The sequence below is a fragment of the Nipponia nippon genome, unplaced genomic scaffold (genome assembly GCF_047370975.1).
Source record: "Nipponia nippon isolate SJK-2023a ecotype South Korea unplaced genomic scaffold, ASM4737097v1 scaffold_7, whole genome shotgun sequence".
Lineage (NCBI taxonomy): Eukaryota > Metazoa > Chordata > Aves > Pelecaniformes > Threskiornithidae > Nipponia > Nipponia nippon.
Window position 1 is genome coordinate 13039951 of NW_028262391.1, and position 24256 is coordinate 13064206.

General features: G+C 45.3%; 1 protein-coding gene across 11 annotated transcripts in view; it reads left to right on the plus strand.

Annotated features, from left to right (window-relative positions):
* LPP (LIM domain containing preferred translocation partner in lipoma) overlaps positions 1 to 24256 on the plus strand; it is a 353105-nt gene that overhangs the window by 127362 nt on the left and 201487 nt on the right. For 10 of the 11 annotated variants that reach the window (XR_015700425.1, XM_087739193.1, XM_087739197.1 and 7 more), the window contains one exon: positions 4186 to 4387. Coding sequence is in view for 10 of the 11 variants with exons in the window: in XM_087739193.1 (XP_087595319.1) it covers positions 4195 to 4387 (193 nt within the window). In the remaining variant the exon portion in view is untranslated. Of the gene's footprint in view, positions 1 to 4185; positions 4388 to 24256 lie in introns of those variants that run through there. The other variant, XM_087739199.1, reaches the window with a different exon arrangement.

The window sequence follows — 24256 nt, forward strand, 5'->3', positions numbered from 1 at the left end:
ACTGACTTCTTCAATCCCCCACATCCCACGTCTAGCTAGAAACTTCTGAAAACAATACTGTTTATTGCAGAACCGGCAGAGAGAACTTTTTTTGGAAGGAAACACCTCTGAGACAAAAGTGAAACATGTGTTTGCTAGTTGTGTTTGCTAGCTAGCCAGAAAAGCACTGCCTTTATCCATTGGAGGTTCTCATCCAAGTGCAGGAACCACAGCGACACAGAGGCAGTGGCATGTGTAAGAGTAAGTTTAGAGTAAGAGAATTGGTTATAAGCCCAAGTTTGCCTGTACTGTTACTTGTCCGTATCACAAAATGTTCATCTGTTTTGCTCCAAAGAAGCTTCTGATTGAAAACCAAGCAATATTGCAGGGAATGGTGAGGGAGCACTGATGGCTTAGCCAGGGTGCTCCACCATGGAGAAGTCTGCAGAGAGAGGTGGGGTGCTGTGCCCATCTGCAAGCCACTTTGTCTTATATTTTGCCTTGCTCTTGGCCTTTTACCAGATGAAAAAATGGGGGGGAAATAACAACAAACCCAGAAGTTTAGCTTGAGCTGTTAAAAAGATTAATTCATTTTCCTTTTAAATGATCTCACAAAGCAGTTAGGCTAAATTTAATTGAGGCTAGGGAGCCAGGGCTGGAACAGACAATGAAAAAGGAACTTGCTGAAAACATTGTCAAGGCATAGATAGCAAAACCGAGTGGCAGCAAATGCGTAACAGAAAATGAGAGGGGGAGAAAGAGGAAGAGAAAAGGCTAATGGGGAAACAATTAGAAGATAGAACCACCGCCAAAACAAATGCATTAGAGGGTAGCCAAGATGGAGCTGCATGCCAACTTGCAGTCAGCAATTGAGTTAGAGCAGAGTGGTCTTCCCGCTCCCAAACTGTCCATAAGAGCACTGTGCTTTTTAAGCTCATTCATTGAGATTTACATCGTCTTCAGGCATCCTCAGCACTGTGCAACCTGGCTACTGAAGCAGATATTCTTGGTTTGTGCATCACTCAACCCATCCCTGCCATGAACCTGGCAGACCATGAGAGCTCAGTGGGACCAAGGCATGTTGCCTAGGAGGTGGTTGAGGCACAACCAGAGAGCTGCCAGGACAGGAATGACAATAATCTGGTCAGTACTGGGATTTTTTTTTTTTTGCTTTGAATCAGTACGGAGGTAATGCCCAGGGTCTGGGGATGCTTCACAGAGCGGGACACTCTTTCATATGAGATGTCAAGCTAGGGGCTGAAAACCTGTCAGAATAAAACTCCAGGATGCTTTTAGCAATGGGTAAGGTATAGTCATCTTTGGATGTAATAACTGCAGAGTGCAGAGTTGTCCTATTTAGCTCTTAAGGCTGAGTGCCCTCATTGCTTTCTGCTCTTAAAACCTAGATAGTTGCCTGAGTTTTATTGTTGCATTTTACATTTTTGAAGGGTGTGGGATGAGGAGGCAGCAGTGTAGGTGAATCTTACTGCTCAAGTGGCAGTCGTTTCCAGGCCCATCAGGGCTGATGTTGGTAATGGGAAGTACCAGGCGGTGGGAGCATGGTTCGCGTGCCCTCTGCCCCCACCCGTCGCAGCTGGTTTCCTCTCTGGCTCTGTGGGGAGGACCTGCCTTTCACTTCTTGCTTTCAGAATGATGCTCCTCACTGTTAATGTAAGGTCGTAAGGCAGGCATATGTGGGAAGGAAAGTTGCATCCTTGCAGCTCAGCCTTGGATGCTTGTCCATCTCCAGGGTGCTCCTGCCATGCTCCTGTCTGCCTCATTTCTAGCCAATCCCTCCATACTGGTCCCGGTGGCTTCCTTTCACTGGTATCACATGTCTAGCACAACAGGCTTATCCTCCAGTGGTAGGGATCATGAAACCACTGCGTGCTTGCTGAGCAGTCAGACTGCACGGTGAGGAAGAGCCACAAGTGTTGGGGCTGATGTTTGGCACTTGCCAGTTCCTCTCCCACGTAAGGGGTGATGGAGGTGGAAGATGACCACAAATTGGCTGTCTCCTAGTGTTGGGTCAGACATTGGGTCTTTAAGTAGAAATGATTTCTCAAACCTGTTACCTGGAGTAAATGTACTGGGCTGGAATAAGCACACGTACATGCATCAGTTTCAACAGTCATTGCTGTTAGCTGGAGGTACTGTCCCCACACTACCATGTGGAGACTTTGCTCCTTTCCCCCAGACTGACTCAGCATTACGAACACAAATTGCTAGGACAAGGTTATCTCTGCAGGAACCCACAGGACTACTTTCTCTAGTTTATACCCAAGAGTCTTCATTTGCTTCTTTGATAAAGGACTCAGCTGAATTTGCTCCACCATGAAGCTTGTAGGATGCAGATGCTTTGCCAGCCAGGATGAGTTGGCAAAATAGCTCTGCTCCTAAGTCCTAACAGCTTAGTCTTGACATTTCTGGTGATGTGTGAGCCCAAATTAGGAGAAAGGGGAAATGAAGTGTGATTTATGCTTTGTTTTCTTGAGGTAGACTTAAATATGCTATCAGATATGCCTTCTTCCTGCCTAAATGTTCCACATAATCCTGAGGGCTGGTTGAAGAGCTCAGTGTTGTTTGTTTCTCTGAGAAGCATGTGTGCATGGAAGTGTTAGCTGTGAGGCACCAAGAATATGCCCAAGTAGGCTAGGAGTTGGCCTGTGGCTGCATTCCTGCATAGTATCAGTGAGCTGTATGTGGCTGTACTTCTCAGCTTTGGAAATACCTCCTTGTGAGCTGTTCAAATAGATGGCTGCATGCATGACCGCAGAGCTGTGTCAGAATAGTTAGAGAGCTGTAGCACTCTGGACTTTGGTAATGATTTCACTCCAAGGGGGTCTACACCTGCCAGAGGCCACCTTTCGTCTGTCCCCTTTCCTCTTCCCACCCTGAGCTCAGGAGACTGTTCACACCAGCTAACACAGCCCTTTGCTGCCACGCTTGGCAGAGCTACAACTCTCTCTTGCATCTCAGCCCCAGCAGATTGCACTGGCTGCTGCAGTTAAGACACCACCTCTTTGCAAATCCAGCAGCGCCTTTGCTTTGTCCCATTGTTCCCAGATGGAAGTGCTTTTCTGCAATGGCAGTCTGCTAATGTCTCCCATGGCCTGGTGCTATCTCTTGCACTGATCCTTTTCTGTGATGAAAACAAATCTTTCCTGATTGGGTCGCAGCTGCCTGCTGGTTTTGGTGGCTTTGAGGAGTCCTGACACCAAAGCAGAGCATGGGCAGAAGCGACAAGGTGCTCAAGAGCTCCAGAATGGGCTTTTGTCTTTGTGGGGTCTTCGTTTCCTCATGGCATCTCAAATCCAGGTCTGTAGGACCATCTGATGGTACTATAGGACCATCGCTGCCGCCCAGCGAGTGTGGTTTGTGTGTGGTGAAAAGCACTTGTTCACTGCAACGAACAGGTTTTTTATGGGCAACATTTTCAGCAGTGTCTGAGTCCAGTTCTCAAAAGTGATGTAGGCTTTTAAGAGGCCAAAGCCAAGATTTTCATAAATAAGTAATGATTTGGGCTGCCTCTGTTTTCTGTTACACAAGTTGAGATGTCTAAAAGGAGCCTGGTTGTCAGCGGTTGTGGGATTCTGGCGTTTTTTCAAAATTGACATGCTTTTAAAACATCTTAAGCTGGGCATTCAGAAATGGAGGCATCAAGAATGATTAGCTGCTTTTGAAATCCTTTTTCTTAAAAGTTTGAATGAAAGTCGCTGGGATGTGGGGTCCTAAATGACATGTGAAAAAGTGTCAAAGGTGTATTTTGGAAGTGTGTCTGCCTGTCTGTGACTGCACTTGTCCCCAGAGCACCTGCGCTGTTGTATGTTAAAGTACTCACAAAAGCCTAACAGGGAAAGGCAAATATATCACTACTGTGCTGAATGGATGGTGGGGTTGATAGGCTTCTCCAGGGTATCAGCCTGCCTCCGCTTTGGTTTGAAGAGGAAAATAGCAACGCTTTTTGCAGGCACCACCAGTGAGCTGCTCAGTAATTCTGACTTACTGGGGAAAGAAAGACAAGTTTGTATCGTAAGTCCTATACATTAGGACCAATGTATTTAAAGATAAGCATGCACAAGTTAAACATGTTAAAGCGTTTTGTGGGTTTGATTTTACAAACCAGCAAAGCAGTAGGTTTGCGACTGTGTTTTCTGCAGCCTGAATTCCTAACGTACGTGTGATTCTCTCTGCCTCTCCTCTTAGATCTGAACCATGTCCCACCCGTCCTGGCTGCCACCCAAGAGTACTAACGAGCCTGTTGGTCACGTTACTGCGAGGATGGAGACGACGCACACCTTTGGGACTCCCAGCATTTCGGTGTCCACCCAGCAGACACCAAAGAAGTTTGCGCCTGTTGTTGCCCCCAAGCCAAAGTACAACCCATACAAGCAACCAGGAGGTGATGGTAAGTATTTATTTTTTTAGGAAGGAACCACAACTGTCTAATTCGGAGGAGCTGACTGCTAACGCAGGCTGTTCTTGACTTGCTCTTTGTTGATGAGTTTGTGGGAGCCTCCCTGTTTCAGATCACTCAGATCAAGCAGAACGTGAAGGTAGCTCTTACCCTTGCTCTGGCTCGCTACCCTCCTGAGGTGCAGGGCTGGGGGAGGACATGGGGACAGATCTTTCTTGTTTTTAATTGGAAGCAGATGTCCTATGTCCAAGACTGGTACTTTTCAAGGGGCTTTGCTTGTTGGTCTCTGCTGGTATGTGTTGATCCAAGGAGCTGGGGCTTGAACAACCCTTTTCAGAATTGGTTCTTTCATCCCAGCACAATGGGAATCCTTTACAACCGTGGGCCTGAGCTGTGGGAGTATGAGTATAATTGGGGTGGTAGGGCATAAGTTTGGTAGAATGGGTCTTAGCAGTGCTTCTTCTCTAGCCTGCTGGTTTGATTCAGTTTTACTTTTATTCTTTTCCCTCTGCTATGAAACGGTCTTGAATATGAAATAATTTAATGATGTAATTCTGAGGATATTTACATGACCATTGCAATAGCCTCTGGAGCTGCTATGTCAGTAAAACAAATGCCTGCCAATCACCGTGTGTTGGCCTTCCTCTGCCTTCTGCTATAAAAGTCCTCCTGTCTTCACGTAGTCAAGCAGCAAGCATGGGAGTTGGGTTCCTGGCTTGTGGACACATGGAGGGAGGGAGTTCCCAGCAGCGGGAGCGCATGGCTGGGAGCACCCCTGGGGTTTGCAACTGGAAACCTGCCGGTTAGAGCACCCGAGATGCCCCAAGCTGACAGCAGAGAGTATGTGATGGAGCCTTACTGCAGCAGAAACAAGGTGGAAACCAAGGATTTTAGGAGGGAGTGGTAGCTGTCTTGGCAGAGTAGTGACTTTTCTATTCCCAGTGATTTAGTATGGTTAGAAATGGGTGGAAAACTCTTTTCTCTCCTCCTCTCCATCCTCCCCCCAAAGAAGAAAGCTGTATTCAAGAAAATTGCCAAACCAGCTTTTGATTTTTGGTTTTGGATGGTCTAGTTTGTTCCATCACCACTTTTCCCTCTTTTGTGTTGAAAGCAATAAGATAAATGTCATCTGTATCTTTTTTTCCTTTTTCTACTCTATCTTTTGAAAGCATATGCATTTTCAGGAAGACCACAGAATAATGGAAAGGAGAAATAAAAACAAAGCAGCATATTAAATCTTGCAGTTGAGTGATTTTCTAAAGTTAAGGGCATTTTGTAGGAAAGTTGGAAAAGTCTGACAAGTATTTCATTTTTTTTTTTTTTCCCTCTGCCGCTCTAACTTTGGAGAATTCAGAACGAAAAAAGAAAATGTGTTGGAGGGGAAAAGCGAAGTCTTATGCACCTGTTCTGTTGCCTTCAGTAACAAAACATTAGCGAGTAAGAGGAAGACATTTGGAATTAAAAAAGTAAAAAATAATCTATTTCTGAAATGCAATGAAAATGTCACCTTCAAGTCAAGTGGAAATTCTTGTTTTTCTCATTATCTTAAAATATAAAATAATGGAAAATGACACTTTTTTCTAGGAAAACTGTTGTTGATTAGCCACTATTTTTTATGTGAAAAATGTCAGTATGCCTTAATTGTTGGTGCTTTAGTGATTGCAGATCCGATTATATATGACTCAGGAACATTATCACCTTCTAAAGAATTCTTTCTTGGCAGTTGGGGAAGAAGGCTTTCCCTAAAAGCAGTCTTGAGAAGTGGGGACAAGGCATGCAAACATTTCTCATGCAACACTGACTACCCAGTCCCGCAAGCAGCTGAGCATCGCCAGGTCTGTTAGAAACCAGGAGACATCGGGGGAGCTCACAGGAGGCCTTTTTCAGTGCCAGTCCCTTGCCTTGTCTGATGCTGGGCTTTTGGAGATCCCATTGTCATCTGACAGGCCTGGAAGAGCTAAGGTTGGCCAAGACCTGGTCAGGGACTGGCTCAGTGATGTGAAAGTGTGCCTGCAGCTTAAGCTAATCCACTTTCAGAAGGTGACATGCTGCTACTCGGTGTCAGCAGCCGGTGCAAAGCCGTTAGCCCAGCCATATATAACCCTGAGAACATGAGACTTCTGGGATCTAGCAGGCGAGGGGGGACAGCAAGAAAATATTTAGCCCAACATGCTTCATTCACTTTCTATGGCTCCCTTCTCTCCTCCAGGCTCCCTAATTGTTTCTTCAATGACCTCCGTTGTTTTTGCAGCAATAATTCAGCCTGGGAGATGGCTCCATGCCTCACTGGTTCCCTGTGTAAAGGGGCACTGCGAGTTGTTTTGCCTAAATTTGTTCTCCGTTGCTCACAAGTCTTTCCCATCTGGTTAGCTGTGAGTCTGTAGGTGGGAGGAGCTGCAGCATCCCCTTGTACCCCAGTGTGTTTTCATCCTTTCTGCCCCTCCGGAGGTGCTTCGCTGGAGGCACGTGGGCTTTCTGCCCAGGTAGCACACAGCGCAGCATCCTTCTGCCAGAGATGAGCACAAGCAGCAGCGCTGCTGCAGGGAAGGGCTGTCCCAGGGTGACGATGGGGCAGAAGGTGGCCGTGCACATCACAGCCTGGCACAGCCTTGCCTGCTCCAGCTGTGTTGCTGGAGTTGGTTCCCTGCTACCAGAGGCTGCAGGGATGGTATCGGGAATCTCTTTGGGAGACCGGAAAATTCTGTTCCCGGTAATTTCTTCAGCTTGTTGCTTTTACCATTCGGAAAAATGCATCCTCTGGCCTCATGTTTGTTTATTATTATTTTGTAGGCATTTTGCTTGCACGTAGTGGGTCTGCCTGGTTGACAGCTTTTGTGGTTTTGTTTCTTGAACGCATTGAAAGCGCTGGGGAAAGACGCTGGAGTGACAGGCTGTGGAGCAGACGCTGTGTGCATGGCAGGGGAATGGCTGTACCCCCCCCCCCCAAGGCATTTCCTTGGTCTCACCTTGACTTTGATTTTATTTTTTTTTTCCCCCGACACCTGCACAGAAATCAGCCAGATTAAAAGCTACTCAATGGAACTTTAAAACAAGTTAGAAATGGTTAAATGACTGGAAAAAAAAAATGAAATCGCAACAGCCAGCGGTTTATAAAACAGCAGCATTTTAATGTGACTGGAAGCACTCAAGGCGTGGATGGTTTAGACCAGCTAAGTGAGCAATTTTCCCAGCGCTGCCAGCTCCCTCCTCGCTGTGTGCCACGCTGACTCGCTGCCACTTGTTTCAAACTAGTTTTGTCAACTCATCAAAGCAAAGACCATGTCTTGTCGCAGGGATCCATTTGGGGGCCTCCGGGTATGACTGAAGTAGTAGTAGTAGTAATAATAATAATCAATAAGACCACATCTCTGGTTAACGTCCTTCATGGGTCTCTGCCGTACAGCTGGCTGGAGAGGCGAGCACAGCTGTGTTTTTATAGGTCCTACAAACACCAGACCAGACTTCCACGTGCTGTGGTCTGGGCTGGGTTTCTGGAGGATTTAGTGCTAGTGTTCCCCGCTGCGAAAATTCACAGGGGATTAACCTTGCCTGATCCTGGGAGGCGTGAGCAACATGGTCCCTGGGATGTACAGGTGCCACACATCTTACACAGCTCTGTATTTACCCCACAGAGGGCGGAGAGCAGTTTGAGCTTGGAGAAGATGATTTTCTACAAGATAAACAAGTGTGCATGGGGAGGAAGTGTAGTTGCTAATGAGTTAGGCTGGAAATTAAAATTAAGTGTCCAGACACTTGAGCACCGGGGCCAACGGTGGTCCATAGATGGAGCTGGACACGTTTGCAGTTAGTTGGAAAGCATCTTCTGCATGTTGGGAGAAGATGGGTACCGAGATGGATGAGACCTCATCCAGCCGTGGGTCCTGACAGTCCACCTCTTGTATTTGGCCCCTTTCTCCCTGCTCACATGTGTTTGGTGCTACCTGCCTCTTCCGTCTGTTCCTCAGCAGACCCCATCCAACAGCATGCATAGCAGATCTCATCCTCTGTACTCACTGAGCAAAAAAATCTCTTAAGCAAAATAATGCCTTCTTCCAAGGAAACAGTATTAATTTTATTTCCTTTAAAAGCATTGGATGCCGCATCATTGGAAGTATTCAAGGTCAGGTTGAATGAGGCTTTGAGTATCCTGATCAAAGCATCCTGAAAGATGTCCCTGCCCATGGCAGGATGGTTGGACTAGATGATCTTTGAAGGTCCCTTCCAACCCAAACCCAATCTGTGATTCTATGGTTGCCCTCCCTCCTTTCCTTGCCGCTTATTTCTCTCCTGCTTTCCAGCTTTGACACTTAAATTGGTGTTTCAGCATCATCAACAGAGCTGGGGCCCTGGGGAAACACCGCCACACAGCTGTTCCTGTCTACACTGGTCTCAGGAAGATGGGGAGGATGTATAGCTTGCAGATGAAGCAAATTCCATTTTCTCCTCCTTTCACTAGTCCCAGAAAATGGCCTCACCCTCCAGGGCAGACAAAGGAGAGGCGTCTGTCACAGGGCGAGGTTGGTGATGGTTGATCCAGTGGCTTCGTGCACGCTGCCATGGGCCTGGTGGCAGCGGTGCCGACGCGAGCTTGCACGCCGTGTGGCACGGGGAGGAGGGCTGGCAGCCACTCCCGAGCAAGTGTCACTGTGGCAGCCCAGTCGGGTTGCGCTGGGATGGTGCCAGAGGTTGTGAGGCCAAAATCAGGGGCTTCAAAAAGATGTAAAAATCTGTCGTCAGCCTGAGGTGCCTGGAAAAGCCTGAGTTAGGTCTCTTCAGGCCATCGGATGGCTCGAGCGCAGTGAGTGGCAGGCTTCGCGGTGTGATTTGCCTTTCAGTTTAGATCCTTTTGGTTTCAAGCTTGTTTTCATAACCACAAAAGCTGTTTTCCCCTTGCTTTCCCCCCTCCCCTCCAAATCACACCTCGCAGACATGAGCAGTGCAAGTCCAGGAGAAACAACACTGCTGACGAAGCCTGGCCAGGTTGCAGGATTAGGTTTCCAGTCCAGCATTCATGAGCACTGCCACAGCTCCTGCGCGTTGAATACACCTCCTCTGCCATCATGTGTAGTCACTTGAAGGGTGATTTGATGGCGGCAGGGAAGGGAACAAGTCCATCCTCGCCTGCTGGGAAGTGCCAGATCATTGCTTGGCACCCAGGAGATCTCCTGCTCCTGCAAAGATGACCATCTCCACTCCCAAGAAACCAAGTTCCTCATATTCTTGCAGTGTCTTTCATTCATATGAATTCGACCATGCGTGTTTCTCAAGCTGCCTGAGACAGACTGAGATACCACAGTGCCAACCCTGGCCAGAAAGGGATGTGCAGACAGCATCCCTCCCAGGACAGTTGCTTGGTTTAAGGGGCTGCACAGCGCTTGGACGTGCTTCTCTGTCACCCTCTGGGGCTCTGAGGACATGCTTTGCAAAATTAGCTGCTTTAGTTTATGCTGCTGGGTCCATTTAAATTCAGTATTTAATAGTGCTGATGTCTTTTCTTTGTGATTGCCACCCTTGGTGAATATAATACCTGCAGAAATGGATTTAATAATGGAAACTAAATGAAGAAGGGATGAGAATCAAAGCAAGCTCTCCCTTCTCCTTCCTTTCCTTGAGTAACTTTCAGATATGGTGAACAACAAGACTCAGGTGAAGGTCTTCAAGGTTTTAATTACTTTTTTTTTAAAAAAACCCCAAACATTTCCTTCCATTTACCTTGGTTGGAGGACAGGGCGGTGATTCATGAGACAAGACACAACAGCAGTGCCAGTTCCAGGGCAAGGTTATGTGGTTGACAGCCACGTGTATGCTTGAACCCGGCTGATCCAGGTTTTCCAGGACTTGGCCCTCCCTGCCCTCCTCCTCTTCATGCGTGTGGAGGCTCTTGAGCACTGGTGAATTATATTCTGCGGTGTCTGTAGGGGACTGGTGGTGTGAACTATCAGGCTGTTTGTTGGGGTTTTTTTTATAGGTAGATATACCTGGTGGGTTTTGTTTACAGCAGCCACTATATCAGTAGCTCTGTCTAATTTTTGAAGCTTGGGTATGGATTTATTGGACTAGACATTCTGTGTTTTAGCTGTGCTGTTCCCTGCTCTGCAATCTTTGACAGTTCATAGCAGCTAACCAGGTCCAGAGTCTATTCATTACTTGGATGAGAGCCCTGAAAGAATAAATTCAGGCTGGCTTGGGAGATTCTGCAGGTTTTGTGTCTTTTTTTCTGGTTGTCTGGGTCTGCAGCCTAGCAAGCGGAATCCTCGCTAGTGGGAGGGCTGTGTTGGTTGAGAGGCGGCATACCTGCTCCTTGGTGCTTCTCCTGAGCTTCTGCAGCGCTGTGCTCGTCGTCGGAAGGAGGCTAGGGCGTAGGAGCGGTGAGCTGCATCTCAGCCGCGCTCCGGTGGTGGTTTGTGTGCGCCTCATCCAACGCTAACATGAGATAATGTGATTTAGTCTTTCATCGCGGTGGAAGCAGAGGCTCGCTGTCTTGCACATGTTGTGAGTTATGCACGTGGACTGTTGCTGCTGCTCAGATAAGGCATGGGAATACGTTGTTACTCGGTCGTTTTGATGCTGAATTGAGTCCTGTGAGTACCAGGGTTTTTCCAGTGGGATCTGCTGGTCTCTGCCTCCTGCCTTGCTCCTCAGCTCTGCCACCAGCTCAGAAAATCACCGATGCTCTAGGGGGGAGGCAGCGTCTCAGTGATGGGACAAAAAAAATAGGCTGAGAAGTGCTCTAACCCTTTTCTGGTCCCATGGAGCTTGCGGAGATGAAAAATGTTGTGGGAATAGAGAGGTAACCTTACTGTAGCAAATCATCCTTACTGTTGCAAATCATCCTGACTGTGCCGGAGCACAGTCCCCACGTTAGTGCTTGCTTTTTAGGGAAAGCTTTTTTTAAAGTGCATATTATAAACTTTTAAAGCCCTTCTTAATCCTTGCTCTCGTTCTTCCAAGTGTTTCTTGTGCTGAACGAAATGGAGCAGATGAAGCAATACTTTATTCATTAGTGTCAGGACTGCATCATCCACAGGCTCTTACAAAATACAGCCAGTGAAAATGAACTTGAAGCTCCAGGCCTCTTTGTGGTGTCTTTGCTACCTTCTACACAAGAGCATTTAAAGCACGAACAAAGCCCCCGAACCCCGCAGAACAAGTGGGAAGGCGGGGGTCCCTCATTAAGGGGTAGCTGCAAACCAGTTCAGAGCAGCCTTTCGGAAGTCTCCATTGATTTCTATCTAATGACATCCTCTTCCCCGTAGGTTAAGAACCAAGTGAAACCAGTTGGAGATGAGTGGTAGTTCTCATTTGTATAACAGTAGATTTAAACTGCCCCAAGCAAGTTGAGCTGTGTTGAAGAGGCGTGAGACCAAGCTGGTGCCTTTGTGCCTGGGCAGCATCCCTCTACTTGATAGCTTATGAGTTACGGAGACGTGGAGTTTTGCTCAGTTGTCCACTGCATGGTGACCAGTGTCAGGAGTTGTGATTCTCACCAGTGTAAATAAACTGGCTCTGGGTGGGTCCTTCTGTTTTGATTGCAGTCATCCCAAAAGTTGTTATTGCTTGGGCTGGATAATAGTGTCTGCATCTGTTTTTTTTTTTTTGTTGGAGACAAATACATAGGTCTGTGCTCTTAGCTTTGCTCTCGTGATGAACATTTTCTTTTTTGAAATACCACCTCAGATAATGGCACTGGGAAAAATGCAACATAAAACAGGTGCATAAAAACTATTATTGAACCAGTATACTTATCCATAGTTCACAAAATGTCAAGTCAAGCCACCTGGTTTTATTAACAATTCTGACTGTGTCTTGTTAGAATTACAAATATTAAACTTTCACAGGTTCTGGAACACGTTGCCTCTTATTTGGGAACTACTTGAAGTAGTGCCTAGCCTTGTTTTTAATTCCGGTGAGTGAGCTCGTATTTTCTCTGTTTGGTATCATAAAGCAAACGTTACACTCCTCAGCAGGTAGATTTTTAATTTTTTCTTCCATGCCTGTTTTTTTTCTCATTTTCTTTTCTTCCTGTCTGTCTGTTCTTCCAAGATACTATATTTAATTTTTCCACTTCATTATTTCAAACATTGAATAGTGATTCATCTTTGCAATGGCCTGTTCTGTGAACCACAATAGTTTGGGGAGAATAAAGAAAAAGGGCAAAAAAGGGAAGGAAAAAAGAGAAAAAAAGACAGTTCTGACATACACTGGAATGGAAAGAAGCCATCTTTTTATAACTCAAATTGCAAACATCTGTCATCGACTACATCAAACCTACTTTAAAAAAGATAATGTTTGTCCTCTATATAGTTTTAAAGGGCTGTGGTGCCCAATCAAAGCAAGAGAGCAATGCTAATACAGAAATAGCTTGAATTCAAGCAGGCAGCACTTGTCCTTTTATTTTAATCTGAAATTTTAACATCCTCCAGATGCTAGTCTGTTAAATAATAACAATTGTTATGTGACAGTTAACAGTCAAGTAACATTTTTTATTTTTTTGCCCTTGTTCACACAACGCAGCTCTTCTATGCCCTGAAAACTAGCTGTTATAATGAAGGATTACACATATATTTTTCCTTTTCTCTGCCTACAGCTTTTTTACTCTGCCAGACGGAGTACTGCTAAGTCAGAGCAACCAATAAATGTCTATTGGATTATATTACAGGTTGGTCTAATAAAAGGTTAGAAGAATGAATGAGCAACTCTTGTAGCCACAGAAACTGTACTTGTGGCCAAAGAGCAGGCATTTCTGGCAGTGAACACTACACAATTACAATTTGGACTGAATATACGAGGCCTGAAATGCTCGTTGCTTAAGCAAAGCGCATGGAGCTGAGGGTCCATGAGTAGGACTGGGAGTCCCACAGCTCTGGCTGCCCCAGTGTGGGTGGTTATGCAGAAGGGGATGAGGAGGGATCTGGTCTAGTTCCTAATAAGTAGACATCACTATCTAAAAATTCCCCTTCTGTCTTCTTCTTTAGCTAGCAGGCACGCTGGAAAGTCGTAGCCACAGAAGAATGTGCAAGCATGCTCTAGGAGCTCAATTGGGGATTTACCCAAACTATTTGAGGAGCTGTGAAGTGCAAAAGGCTCGCAGGTCTTTTCCAGCTCTTAATTCCTGTGATGGTAATGACTAAGGAAAGGTTTTGGTTTAATCTAGACGTGCCCAAGCCATAATGCAAAGCCTGGCGTGAAGGACTTGTTGGTAGACATCACACTGACATGAGAACTGGCATTTGTTTTGCTGAGCACTGAGTTTATGGGAAATGCTGTGGGGGTGAGGAATAATTATAAGAGGAGGGACCTGTACGTTTGGGCCACCTCTGTTACAAGATGGATTTGGAAAGATTTAGCAACTGGCTTTTCTAGATATTCTGCAGTGGCATTGGGCTTTGTACAGTGTGGGTGCCTGTGGTGTGAGGGTCTGCCCAGGGGTCCTGCCCCAGGGACTGCCCCTGAGCAAGCTGGTGGGAGGAGAAGTGGCCCTCAAGAGTAGGAAAACGGTACTAGAACAGTGCTAGTAAACACAGTCTTCTCAAAAGTAAGTTTAATATAAGAAATTATAAATGTTTGAAATTTATGTTATGAAAAGTGAATGTGACGAGGATTAAATTCTTACTAAGTGGAGACTGATGGTCTCTGAGTTCGATGACCGCATCCTGACCCATACCAGCTGGCAGCAGACCTGTTCTTTGGTAACAACACCAACAAAATCAACTTTCCTTAACTTCTTGTCCCACGTGCCCCTCAGCACAAGCTCGCAATCTGAGCTCTATGTTTCTCATCTCAACTCGCTTCCCCGCCAAGCCCCACCACCTAGGGCTCTTATGAAAAAGACACAGTGCCAGGCTGTGGCCATTTCAGCACATACCGGGAGCATGTTGGGCATCCCAGTGGCTTCCTTGGGATCACTGTGCACCTACAGTTGGGTGCATTTTCATCTGCTTTTCTCACTCAGAGCAATCCAGCTCAGCTCTTTGCAGGACCAGGTCACCGCTCGGCCCCTGAAGTGTCAAGATCGGCTTTACAATGTGCTGTAGAACTGTTCAAGGGAATGTGCTAACCCAATCTACGTTATGTATTTGCAGAGTTTTTTTGCAGGAGAGAGAAAAGGGATAATCATAGCTCCTGGGCCACTTCTCGGGAAGGGTAAGGAAAGGAGGGTTCCTCAATGAGGATCCATTAACACCGCTCTGGCTGACACGCAGCAAACACAGGAGGTAAAAGCGCATTCTTCTTCCTTCCCAGTCCTGTGATTTAAAATGTTTGAACGTGCACTTCAGAAGCTGGGGAAGTAAAAGCCCCCAGTTGTGCCAGGAGACTCTAAAGGCCATGGCGAGCAAAGGGGCTGCGGAGTGTTAATACAGTCCATCGTTTTGTAACGAGCCCAATATTCTTGTATGAGCTGTGTCAGGCTGTTGTCTGCACGCTGTCTTTGCTGATCATAGTAATCGGGTCATAAGAGAGGGAGAAGTAATAGCGCGTCTCTTAGCAACCAGCCCCAGGAGAAAGAGAAAATTACTCAAACAGACTATCCAGCCAGGGAAGTAGAAAGATGAAATTTTCTGAAAGTCTGTTGGAAAGTGCTCAGGGACATAATTCTTTTATGTGTGAGATCCTTATAGGCTGGATCCAATGATATCAGACACGTTTTTGTTCTTGTCGTCTTCCTGGTAAACTTTTCTTTTTAATTAGCCTCAGAAAAACAGGGGGGAAAAAAACCCTCTGAAACAGAGACATTTTAAAAAATAAGTGGCAGATTTTTGTATTATCTTTAACAATGCCAGGGAGAAGGGAGGGAGGGGAGGTCAGTGTGTCTCAGGGAGGAGATGAGGGGAGCCTCTTATCTCCGCGCGAGTGCTTTGAATGCTTCCCATGTCAGTACTAGCCAAAGCACGTTTCTGTATCTACTGACGCCGTGGTGGCATGTACAAAACAAACTCGTTGGGTCTCCATTGCATTGCACAGGGTGTCATGTCCCATGAGTGTCACAGACCGTGTGCTGTGCTGATTGACAGCTTGGCAGAGAGCTGGACCTCCTGTGCCCTCCCAGCAGCTGTGCTGGGACAGCCCAGCAGAGAGGTCAAATGGGGCAGGTACTCACCGAGTTCATGCCAGCGGCCTTTCCCTCATTACCCTGGTTTTCTGTCCCCTTCCAAGCTACTGGTTTGTGTAAGACGTGTAGGGGAACATCTCTGAGGCCTTCTCAAAGGTCATTTGGCCAACGTTGGCCCCATGGCTCAGAGGGAAGGGCGGTGGTGGGGACAGTCTGGAAGTCATAGTAATATGATTAGGCATTTGCACTTTGTGTGTGGGACAGGGACAAGCTCGTGTGCTTGTATCTTGTGCTTTTAAAAGATTTTTTTTTTTTTTTTTTTTTATTCCAGAAAGTTGCACTTCTGTGGTCAACTAGTCTACATCCTTCCCACTGGGGTATACTGGCTTAGGGGAAGGGGACCATGTCTGGGATAGTCTGCCCACCCTTGCTAAGCAAGAGCATAAATCCATGTTTTTGTAATGGAAAGGCACATGCTCTAAGATGGTCGAGCCTCCCAGATTTGCAGTTGCATCCTTAAAACTATTGTGGGGACAAAATGTTTCTGAAAGCCTGGCTTGGTCCCTGGCTCTAAGGAGACATAAGGAAACTGTTGCATATGTGGAGGGGAACAGCCAGTTTTAGGTGACTGATCTGGCTACTAATCTTTGCCTTTCCTCTGCCTTTGTCCACTCTGCGATCCCAGGGCCTGTCTAGGTTGTGCAGAGGGATCAGCTCCCTTTGCATGGGATAGCTTGACTTCCAGTAACAGGTTTACCTGCAGATTTGTGTGGTTTAATGAAGGCTGCAACCATTCCCCCAAATGGGGATCCTGGACAGTTGGTTAAAGGGCTCAGGCTGACCTCTGGGCTGCCATGGTTGATCTGTTGTTAGTACGTGGGTTCGCTCTGTGTGCACGGGCTTGGGTTCAACCTCAGGGTGGTATTGCAGACATGTTCCAGCAGAGAATTACTAAAGTTTTCGGAGGCAAGGCTGACTTCAGCATCTTATCCTGGAAATAATCAGTACAAGAGAAAGGAAGAAAAAAACCCAAACCAACCTTGCAGCTGTACAGAATTAATAGCTTAGGAACAACATCTACTACTGTCAAAGAAAAGTGAGATAAGGAGCAATGTTAATTGTAACTGCTTCCAAGCAAGTCATAGAGGCTGCTGCTTGGCTGTCTTGTCATAAAGAAGGAAGACTTTCTTCCTTAAAAGTTTAGTAATTGAAGAGTTTCCTTGCTATTTTTGTGAGTGCCAGTAAGTGATGTTTCCTGGAAATTTTCCCCCAGCTCTATAAATACCGCCCCAGGGCTTACAACAGTGACTCAGTTTGGGAAGTCAACACCATGCGCTTCCTCAATGCAGCCAGGCAGCCCCCCGGGTGGAGCGCCCGACTTCTGCAAAACCATTAGTTGGTTGTTAAACTGCAGTACAATTACGCTCCTTCTTGACAACTGAATTCCTGTTGCTCAAGCTTACCTTCCTGTCATGTTAGAGATGAAGACACAGGGGGCAGAGGAGGCTGAAGCACAGTTTGGCTCTGGAAAGTTGTAATTGATGTTTCAAGGTGCTAGCTTTCCTCTTGGTAACATGCTCATCGAACGACCCCAACTGACAGATAGATGAGATGTTCCTAGTTGCCACCCCTCACTGTCCTGGGACCAAGATTATCTCACAGGTCTTGCTTTTGTAATTGGGTCCTTTCCTCCTTCCTGTTATGCTTTTGACATCACTTTTTGCACTGACTGGGCACAAATAGAGCCATTTGTAATTCTTTGTGTGGTGCCCACGGAGAAATAGGACCTGGCTGACTGAATTCATTCTGCAAGTATAGAAGGAAAACTGCACTGGGAGCTCAGGTCTGACACAGCTGTCTTATGTAAAAATGAATTTATAAAGACAAGAGGCAACACATGAAAGAAGTGTGAGCTGGGTAAAATCACAGCTGGCCTGCGTCTCCTCCGGTATCAGTATGGACATGAGACCACACAGTAATAATGGGTAATGTATGAAGTGTTGCAGTATATTCCTCATCTTCTGCTTAGTTCATTCAATGCCTTAGATTTGGATTAAATTCATCATTGAATTTTCCTTGTTAACCCATCCCTGCCAGCAATGGTCCTGTGGAGTTTGAGGCTGTAACTGTTGTCTACAGCAAAGGCAGCAGTTGGGTTTGTAACATGAGAACACTTGACCGACTTCTCTTGGTGCATCAGGCGCTCAGCCTGTGTGTGTAAAAACAGGACATACGCCCTCAAGAAGGAGAAACGGCCTTGTGGCAGCCGGAGGACATCAGGCTGGTGGATCTCCAGCTGCCAGATCTCTAGGTTTCGTTCAATTGTTCACTTCCTTCAGTAGGGGCAAGAGTCTTTTACAGAGCTGCAGGAACGGCTGGTTTGGCTGAAAACTCTTGATATTTAAAACATTTCTCCATGCCAGTAAATCGCTCTTGTTGGCCAGACAGAAAATACTTTAAACTTAGCTAATCCAAGACAAGAGATGTGATGCGTGATCATAGCTGAGCTCTTTCCCTACAATCACAGTTGGACTTTTCAAACAAATAATTGCTGAATAACCATGTTTCCATTCTGAGTATATGGTGCTTTCCTAAGATATTACTGAGACAAGCTAACGGAGGATCCGTTTGCCTTGTTATGCCTTCTCACGTGGGAAGACTATTAATCTTACTGTTCCTGGTGCACATTTAGTGCTGCCCGTTTGTATGTGTCCAAAAGTGCCTTTGCTAATGATCCCTTTTGCCCCAGCGAGAATGTGTTGTGTAACTGTGGTAGGGAAACAAATAAAAGAGAAATAACGTAGTAGGGTAACTATTTTGAGAGATGAGCTTTCGCTTGGCATGTTGATTTTCCCAAGAGATACGGCTCATCCAATACCTCGTGTAAGTTGACCATCCAGCATGGCATGGGTCTCCGGAGCGGGAATATTCCATTTTAAGAATCTGTTGGGTAAGACGCGGGCTAGTGTTTGATGGACACGGCCAACTATTTAAACGTTAAAGTGCTATGAATTCCACCTGTGAAACTGGAGGCGGAGGTAACACAAGTTGGGAAATCTGGGCCTAAATGTCAGGGCCTAAAGGTCACATTTCAGCGGTGGAAAGTGCAGTTGTCACCACAAACGTGAGGCTGCAGGAAGGGAATTGTGAGGCTCCCTATCTATTTGATCTCCTAGTACCTGACCAAATATTCTTTGTTTATAGAAAGTCCAGAGATTGTTTTTTCCTAATAAACCTGTCCAGCAAACGCAGTTCTGATCTTAGGACTCAAACTTCCCTTTTCTTGTTTTTTTGTTTGCTTGTATGTTTTTTGTTTTGTTTGGTTTTGCTTTAGTTTTTTGCTTTTTTTTTTTTTTCTTTTTCTTTTTCTTCCCCCATGGTCCAAGAGTAGTGATGAAGGTTCTGGGCATTCGGTCAGTGACTGGGATGGAGCTGAAATCAGAGCTTTCTCTTGTAGCAGTTCTGGCTCCATCATGCCCAGAGTAATGAAAGCTTTTTATGAGAGGAGCCAGAAAACTCATGAGGCTTCAGAAGGAGCAGGAAGATGCATCTTATTTCTATAAACATTTAATTGCGAAATCTTCTGGCTACTTAGAAAAATGATTAGTCAAGTCTATTGGAAGGCAGCGAATGTCTATTTGTGGGGACTAGGGAAGGTTTGATTGTATCAGATTTCTTTTACCTTCTTGTTTTTCCTTCTTCGCTATTGCAAACGGTAAATGATTAAAATGAGGGCGTGTTTTGAAAAGAAGATTTCTAAAGAGAGCTTGGAGGATTCTGTCCTTGTTTGTTATTTATTTCATATGGAATAATCACCGTTTGCAAGTGGTCAAGAAACAACAAAGCATTTGTTTGCTAATTCCAGTGTTTTAGCATGCTGTTTGAGAATGAAATCTTGGTTTTGTCTGGTTGTCCCTCGTTCAGCGGTACTGCAGGTCACGTTTCCCTCTGACACTTGCGCAGCCCAGTTGCCGTGAAGTTAGGTCAGCAATGTCTCCTCTGAGTGGATTTACATAAATGCAGCTGTCTGGACCTTGCAAATACATTTGTTATTTATGCACAAGGAAGACCTGAATCCAGATCCTTCTTGTCAGGGCTGGCCCAGTTGAGCTGAGGAAAGGCAAGAAAAAAAAACACTTTCAGCTTTAGCCAGTAGCTCCAGTTCTTATTGGGAATAATCTGCACCAGGACACAGATGTGTTTACTGTGAAAAGGCCAATTTTATATCATCATATCTATGTGTTTTTTTATATTTGTTGGAAAATAAGAGAATGGAGTTTTCTGTCTTTGATTAAATATTGTCCTGTTAGGCTTTGGAAGCTGTGTCCCAGCAGGCTTGTTCACATACTGTACTTCTGCTGTGGGCTTATCTTAATGGGGAGTTTGCCTCACAGTTAGCTGGCATGTGGAGGCTAGGGGCTGGTGAAATCTCAGTTGAAGTTGACTGTTTGTAGCTGTCATGAGTTAGCAGGTGGAGTAAAACTGTAAGCACTGCGTTGTCTTCAGGTCACCCTAATAACTCCAGTGAAAATCACTGATCACAATTTTGCTGCCTCCTAGTCATCACATGTGAGCTACTAGAGTTAAGACGGCATCTTTAGCCCTAAGGAGGTCCTTACTGAGCTTCTCGGATCTTATGACCAGTAGCATGGTAGTTACAATGCAAATGGGCTGGTGAATTTGTATCAGTCAGCTGGCGTATGGTCTTCACTGGGGGTTTGGGACGTTGCTTTGAGCACAGTGGTGAACCCTCATCTATTTCTCATCAGCTTGACACGTTCTTCATCGACATCGGTACCTGATAAGTGAAGCGTTGCTTCTCAGCCTTCATTGACACGTTGTCTGTTGCCTGTCGTCTCGTAAATCTCCCCATGAAGCTCTAAGTAAACACCCCTGGGTGGAATCAACAGATCATCTTTGTGGCATTTCTTGTCATCTAAACAACAATTCATTAAAAATTTAATGACTCTTTTACTCAAGAGAGGAAAAAAGAGAGCTGGCGCCTGTCTTTAAAGTTTCTGTCTTGTATTGTTTGGTGATTTTTGTTTTGGAGTTTTTTTTATTTTATTTTGGAGGAAATCAAGTTGATAAACTGAAAGAAAACCATCTTATTACAAAAAGCTTGAGTGCTTCTGAGAACATTTAAAACAAGGATGACTAGAAATGACCTTTCCATCCTGAAGCAAACTTTGAGTGTATTCTCCCTTTGGCATTTCTAATGATAGACTTTCCATCTGGTCTTTGCTTAAAAGCTAAGATGCAACTTGGGTTTCTTCACATTAAAACTGTGCATAGTCTAAAATTAATCCTCTTGATCATTTCACTTCAGGGAGAGGAGTGCAGAAACACTGGGAATATTTGCTTATTTTTAGCAACTCCATTCAGTCCTCCTGGCAGCAAATTTCTCTTGTCCCAAATTGAGTAGTTTCTGATTTGGGGGAACCCTGGATTTCCCTCTGCTTGAATTTGGGGAGATTATACCCCTTAGAGGAGATTTTTAAAAGAAATTGAAGAGATGTCAGTGGCCCTCATGGGGGGCATGATCTGGATCAGTGGGTGGGATTTGTGGTTACATTAGCTACCCCTGGTAATACTGTCATTTCTAATGCTGCAGATTCCCTGGTCCCAGTTTCCCATACTGATTCCCCAAAGCTGAAATGTTCAAGAGTGAAATCCCAGCAAATGAATGCTTTGGGGAAGAACTGGGGATCTCCTGAGAGGTACCATTGCAACCATTCAGCCTCATTTCAGCAGAATCTTTGGGGAAAGTACGTAAACTGATCCTTTTGCTTAGCAAAGCATTTCAACAAATGCCTAATTTGACACATGCTTTCCAAAGGCCTGTGGGATGTAACATTTAAGTGTATGCTTGAACTTAAGCATGTAACTGAGTCCGTGCTACATGCAAGCACGTGCATGCACGAGGGTAACATTTCTTTGGATCACGTGTAGGAAAATCAGACACCAGATTTTTATTTCCCCCCCCCCCCCCTCCCTGTAACACTGGTCAACTACTGTGAATGTGTTTTCTCTCTCTCTTTTTTCCTTCTTCATCCTTCTGTTCAATGAAGTTCTACAAAAATATACGTAGGTGGGAGATTACTGGTGAGCCATCCATTCCTCAAACGTTATTCTGGTGGGAACAGCAGAAAGTCATGTTTCTATCAGAACTGCCTATGGGATGTGCACAGAAAACATGTTTTCTGGACATTGCAAAGGCTCTGTGGAAGAGCAGATGTTGTTTGGGGCTCTTGGCAGGTAGATGCTCTGCTGAGGGTATCGGCATTTTTGCTGCAGGTTCTTCTGGTGACCAACTCTATTAAAACAATGGGAGGGAGAAAGGATGTTGCAAATAATGGAAGAGAACAATTCTGGCATACGTAGCTTCCTCTTCATAAAGCTGTGTTTCCCTTGAGGCAATATATCTTGCATCTTATGGGAAGGAAATCTTACAGTATAAAAGGAAGTCTGAACAGCTTACCAATGAATTTAGAAGCCTAGAAGTTGGATTCCTTTTATGAAGAGATAATATGGGTCCTGTTCCAGTACATTAGGGAAGCCTTTTTAAGGTGCATCTCCAAAAATAGGAGAACTATGGGAATCACTTCTTTAAAAAAATATTTGCGTGTGGCTTATGTTAATATTCCTGGAACTTTAGGGAGTGTATGCTCAGCAAAATGAAGGTGTTCAGAGAACAAAAGCAGCAGAGAGACAGTATCTTTAGCCTGAGCTGCTTGGCAGGACAGAACATGGGAGTATGGTTTTATGTTCCTGGGGATGCCTGTGATGTGGGTTAGAGTGGTCCGAGGGCTGTCCTCGCTTCACTCTCCTGCAATAGCTCCTGAGGGGCTGTTCTGCCTCCAAGAATAGATGGCACATTGCAGTGCTCTAATTATGCTCGTTTTCCTGCCGCATCTCCTGCACTGGGAACGGCGTGCCTCCTGCAGGCTTTACTGCCCAAAGGCTGCCTGTCTGCCAGGTTTGCTCCATGGTGGCCCCGCTGCTGCAGATTTGCAGCTCCCTGTTGTGTATCAGGGTAAAAAGCAGGGTCCATCCAAACGTTTGCAACCTTTTAGCCCCTCCTCAGTGCTCTTCCCTCTTCCCATTCCCCTCAATTAAAATAAAGGCATGGAGAGAGGGAGGGAAAGACAACGGAGTTGATTTTCTATGAGTAGCACAAGTGGTGAAGTCCAGATAACTTCAGTGGGCGTATCCAAGGAAGGATATTTTATGCAGACCCTAGCAAGCCAAAAAACAACAAACAAAAAAAGGGGGAAAAAAAGCAGCTAGAATCCTTCCAAAGAATTTCTGCTTTTTCTGCAAAGTACATAATTGAAAGGGATTTTTTTGATAAAGGCTAAATTGTGTATGGGCATGAAAAATTCAGCAGGGAATTTAAGCCATTTCCAAACCACATGAAACATTGAACATTTCGCTCAAGAATAGCTTGAAGATGGCGTGCATCATCCCAAGCTTTAAGCAGTCATCTGATTTTTCTCTTGCAAATGTTAAATATATAGTAAAGGAAAGCCAAAGCAGGTTTTATCTTCTTTCTCATGATGATTGCGGAGCCATTGCCTTGAAAGATTGTGCTGGCCGACCTGACACACACCTTTGTTTACCCATCTTGGCTAGGTGATTTCAGCTGCAACGTTTTGAAGAACCAGGGGAGCAGATATCAGTGCAGCAGTCTCAGCATGCCATTCTGTGCTTGTGAACAACTCCAGCCTTGGGCTCTTGTCTGAGTGGCTCTCAAATTAGCCTTTTAAATCCAGCTGTATTAAAGATTTTAATCCAGCAAGATGCTAATCACCATGACATGATGTGATATTTATGGCCTGATAAGGATATAGAGTAAATCTCTCAGTCTCTTGAAAGCAGAGAATCCTTAAATGATCTTCAACATCCACATCTAGGTTTTGCATAGATGCAGTACTGGATTTTAAAGCTAGATTATGCCTGTATTTTTAAATTTAAAATTCTTCCTTTGTGTAGAAAGATAAACATTGGCTAATTTCAGATCATTCTCAGGTGTGTTCTTGATTACTTCTTGTTTTCTTGACAGCCCAAACATGCCATGTTTTCTTTTTAAATAAGGTTGTTATTCACTCCAGTGTCTTTCATCAAGGAAATCTGACTGTGATTGTTTAAATCCTCTAGGAATGAGCTTTGCTTTTGCATGAAGCAGTCACCTTGGATGACTGCATGCAGCAAGTCATGCATTGCAAAATTGCAGTGTGAGTTTTCAAAACCTACTGTTGTTCCATTTCATTTAGCAAAGCTGGTTAGTGCTCTCCAAAGGAGGATGGTTCTCTTCTTCCCTAGGTGGACACTAGGGCTGTGACTCTCAAGTTTGTCTTCCTGTGGCAAAGACAGGCTTCTAAGAAAACTCTTCACTCTTGAGTATCTCCACATGCGCTCCTACCAGGGCAAACAGCGTGCATTCTCATCGTTAACGCTGTAAAAACACCGTGGTGGCAAGCAGCAACACAACCTTCCCATTATTTCACTTGGGACTGGAAAAAGGCAAGAGAGTAGTGGTAGTTCTCAGCTCCAGGGCACCACTTTAGTCATGGGGGAGGTCTAGACCGGGGGCCGGATGGTGTTGATGCAGCCAGTCTGCTACAGAGAGCACTAACCTTGAGCAGTGTGGAGACAAGCCAGTCCAGAGCAGTTGGCCCAGAAGATGCTTCTCTTCTTGTGATTCATGAAGAAAGTAGAGACATTGGCTCCCAGATTCTCAGAGCTCAGGGAAACTGGGCTAATAAGCAGCTCCGAATGATGTAGGCTCCATGATTCATCATACAGTC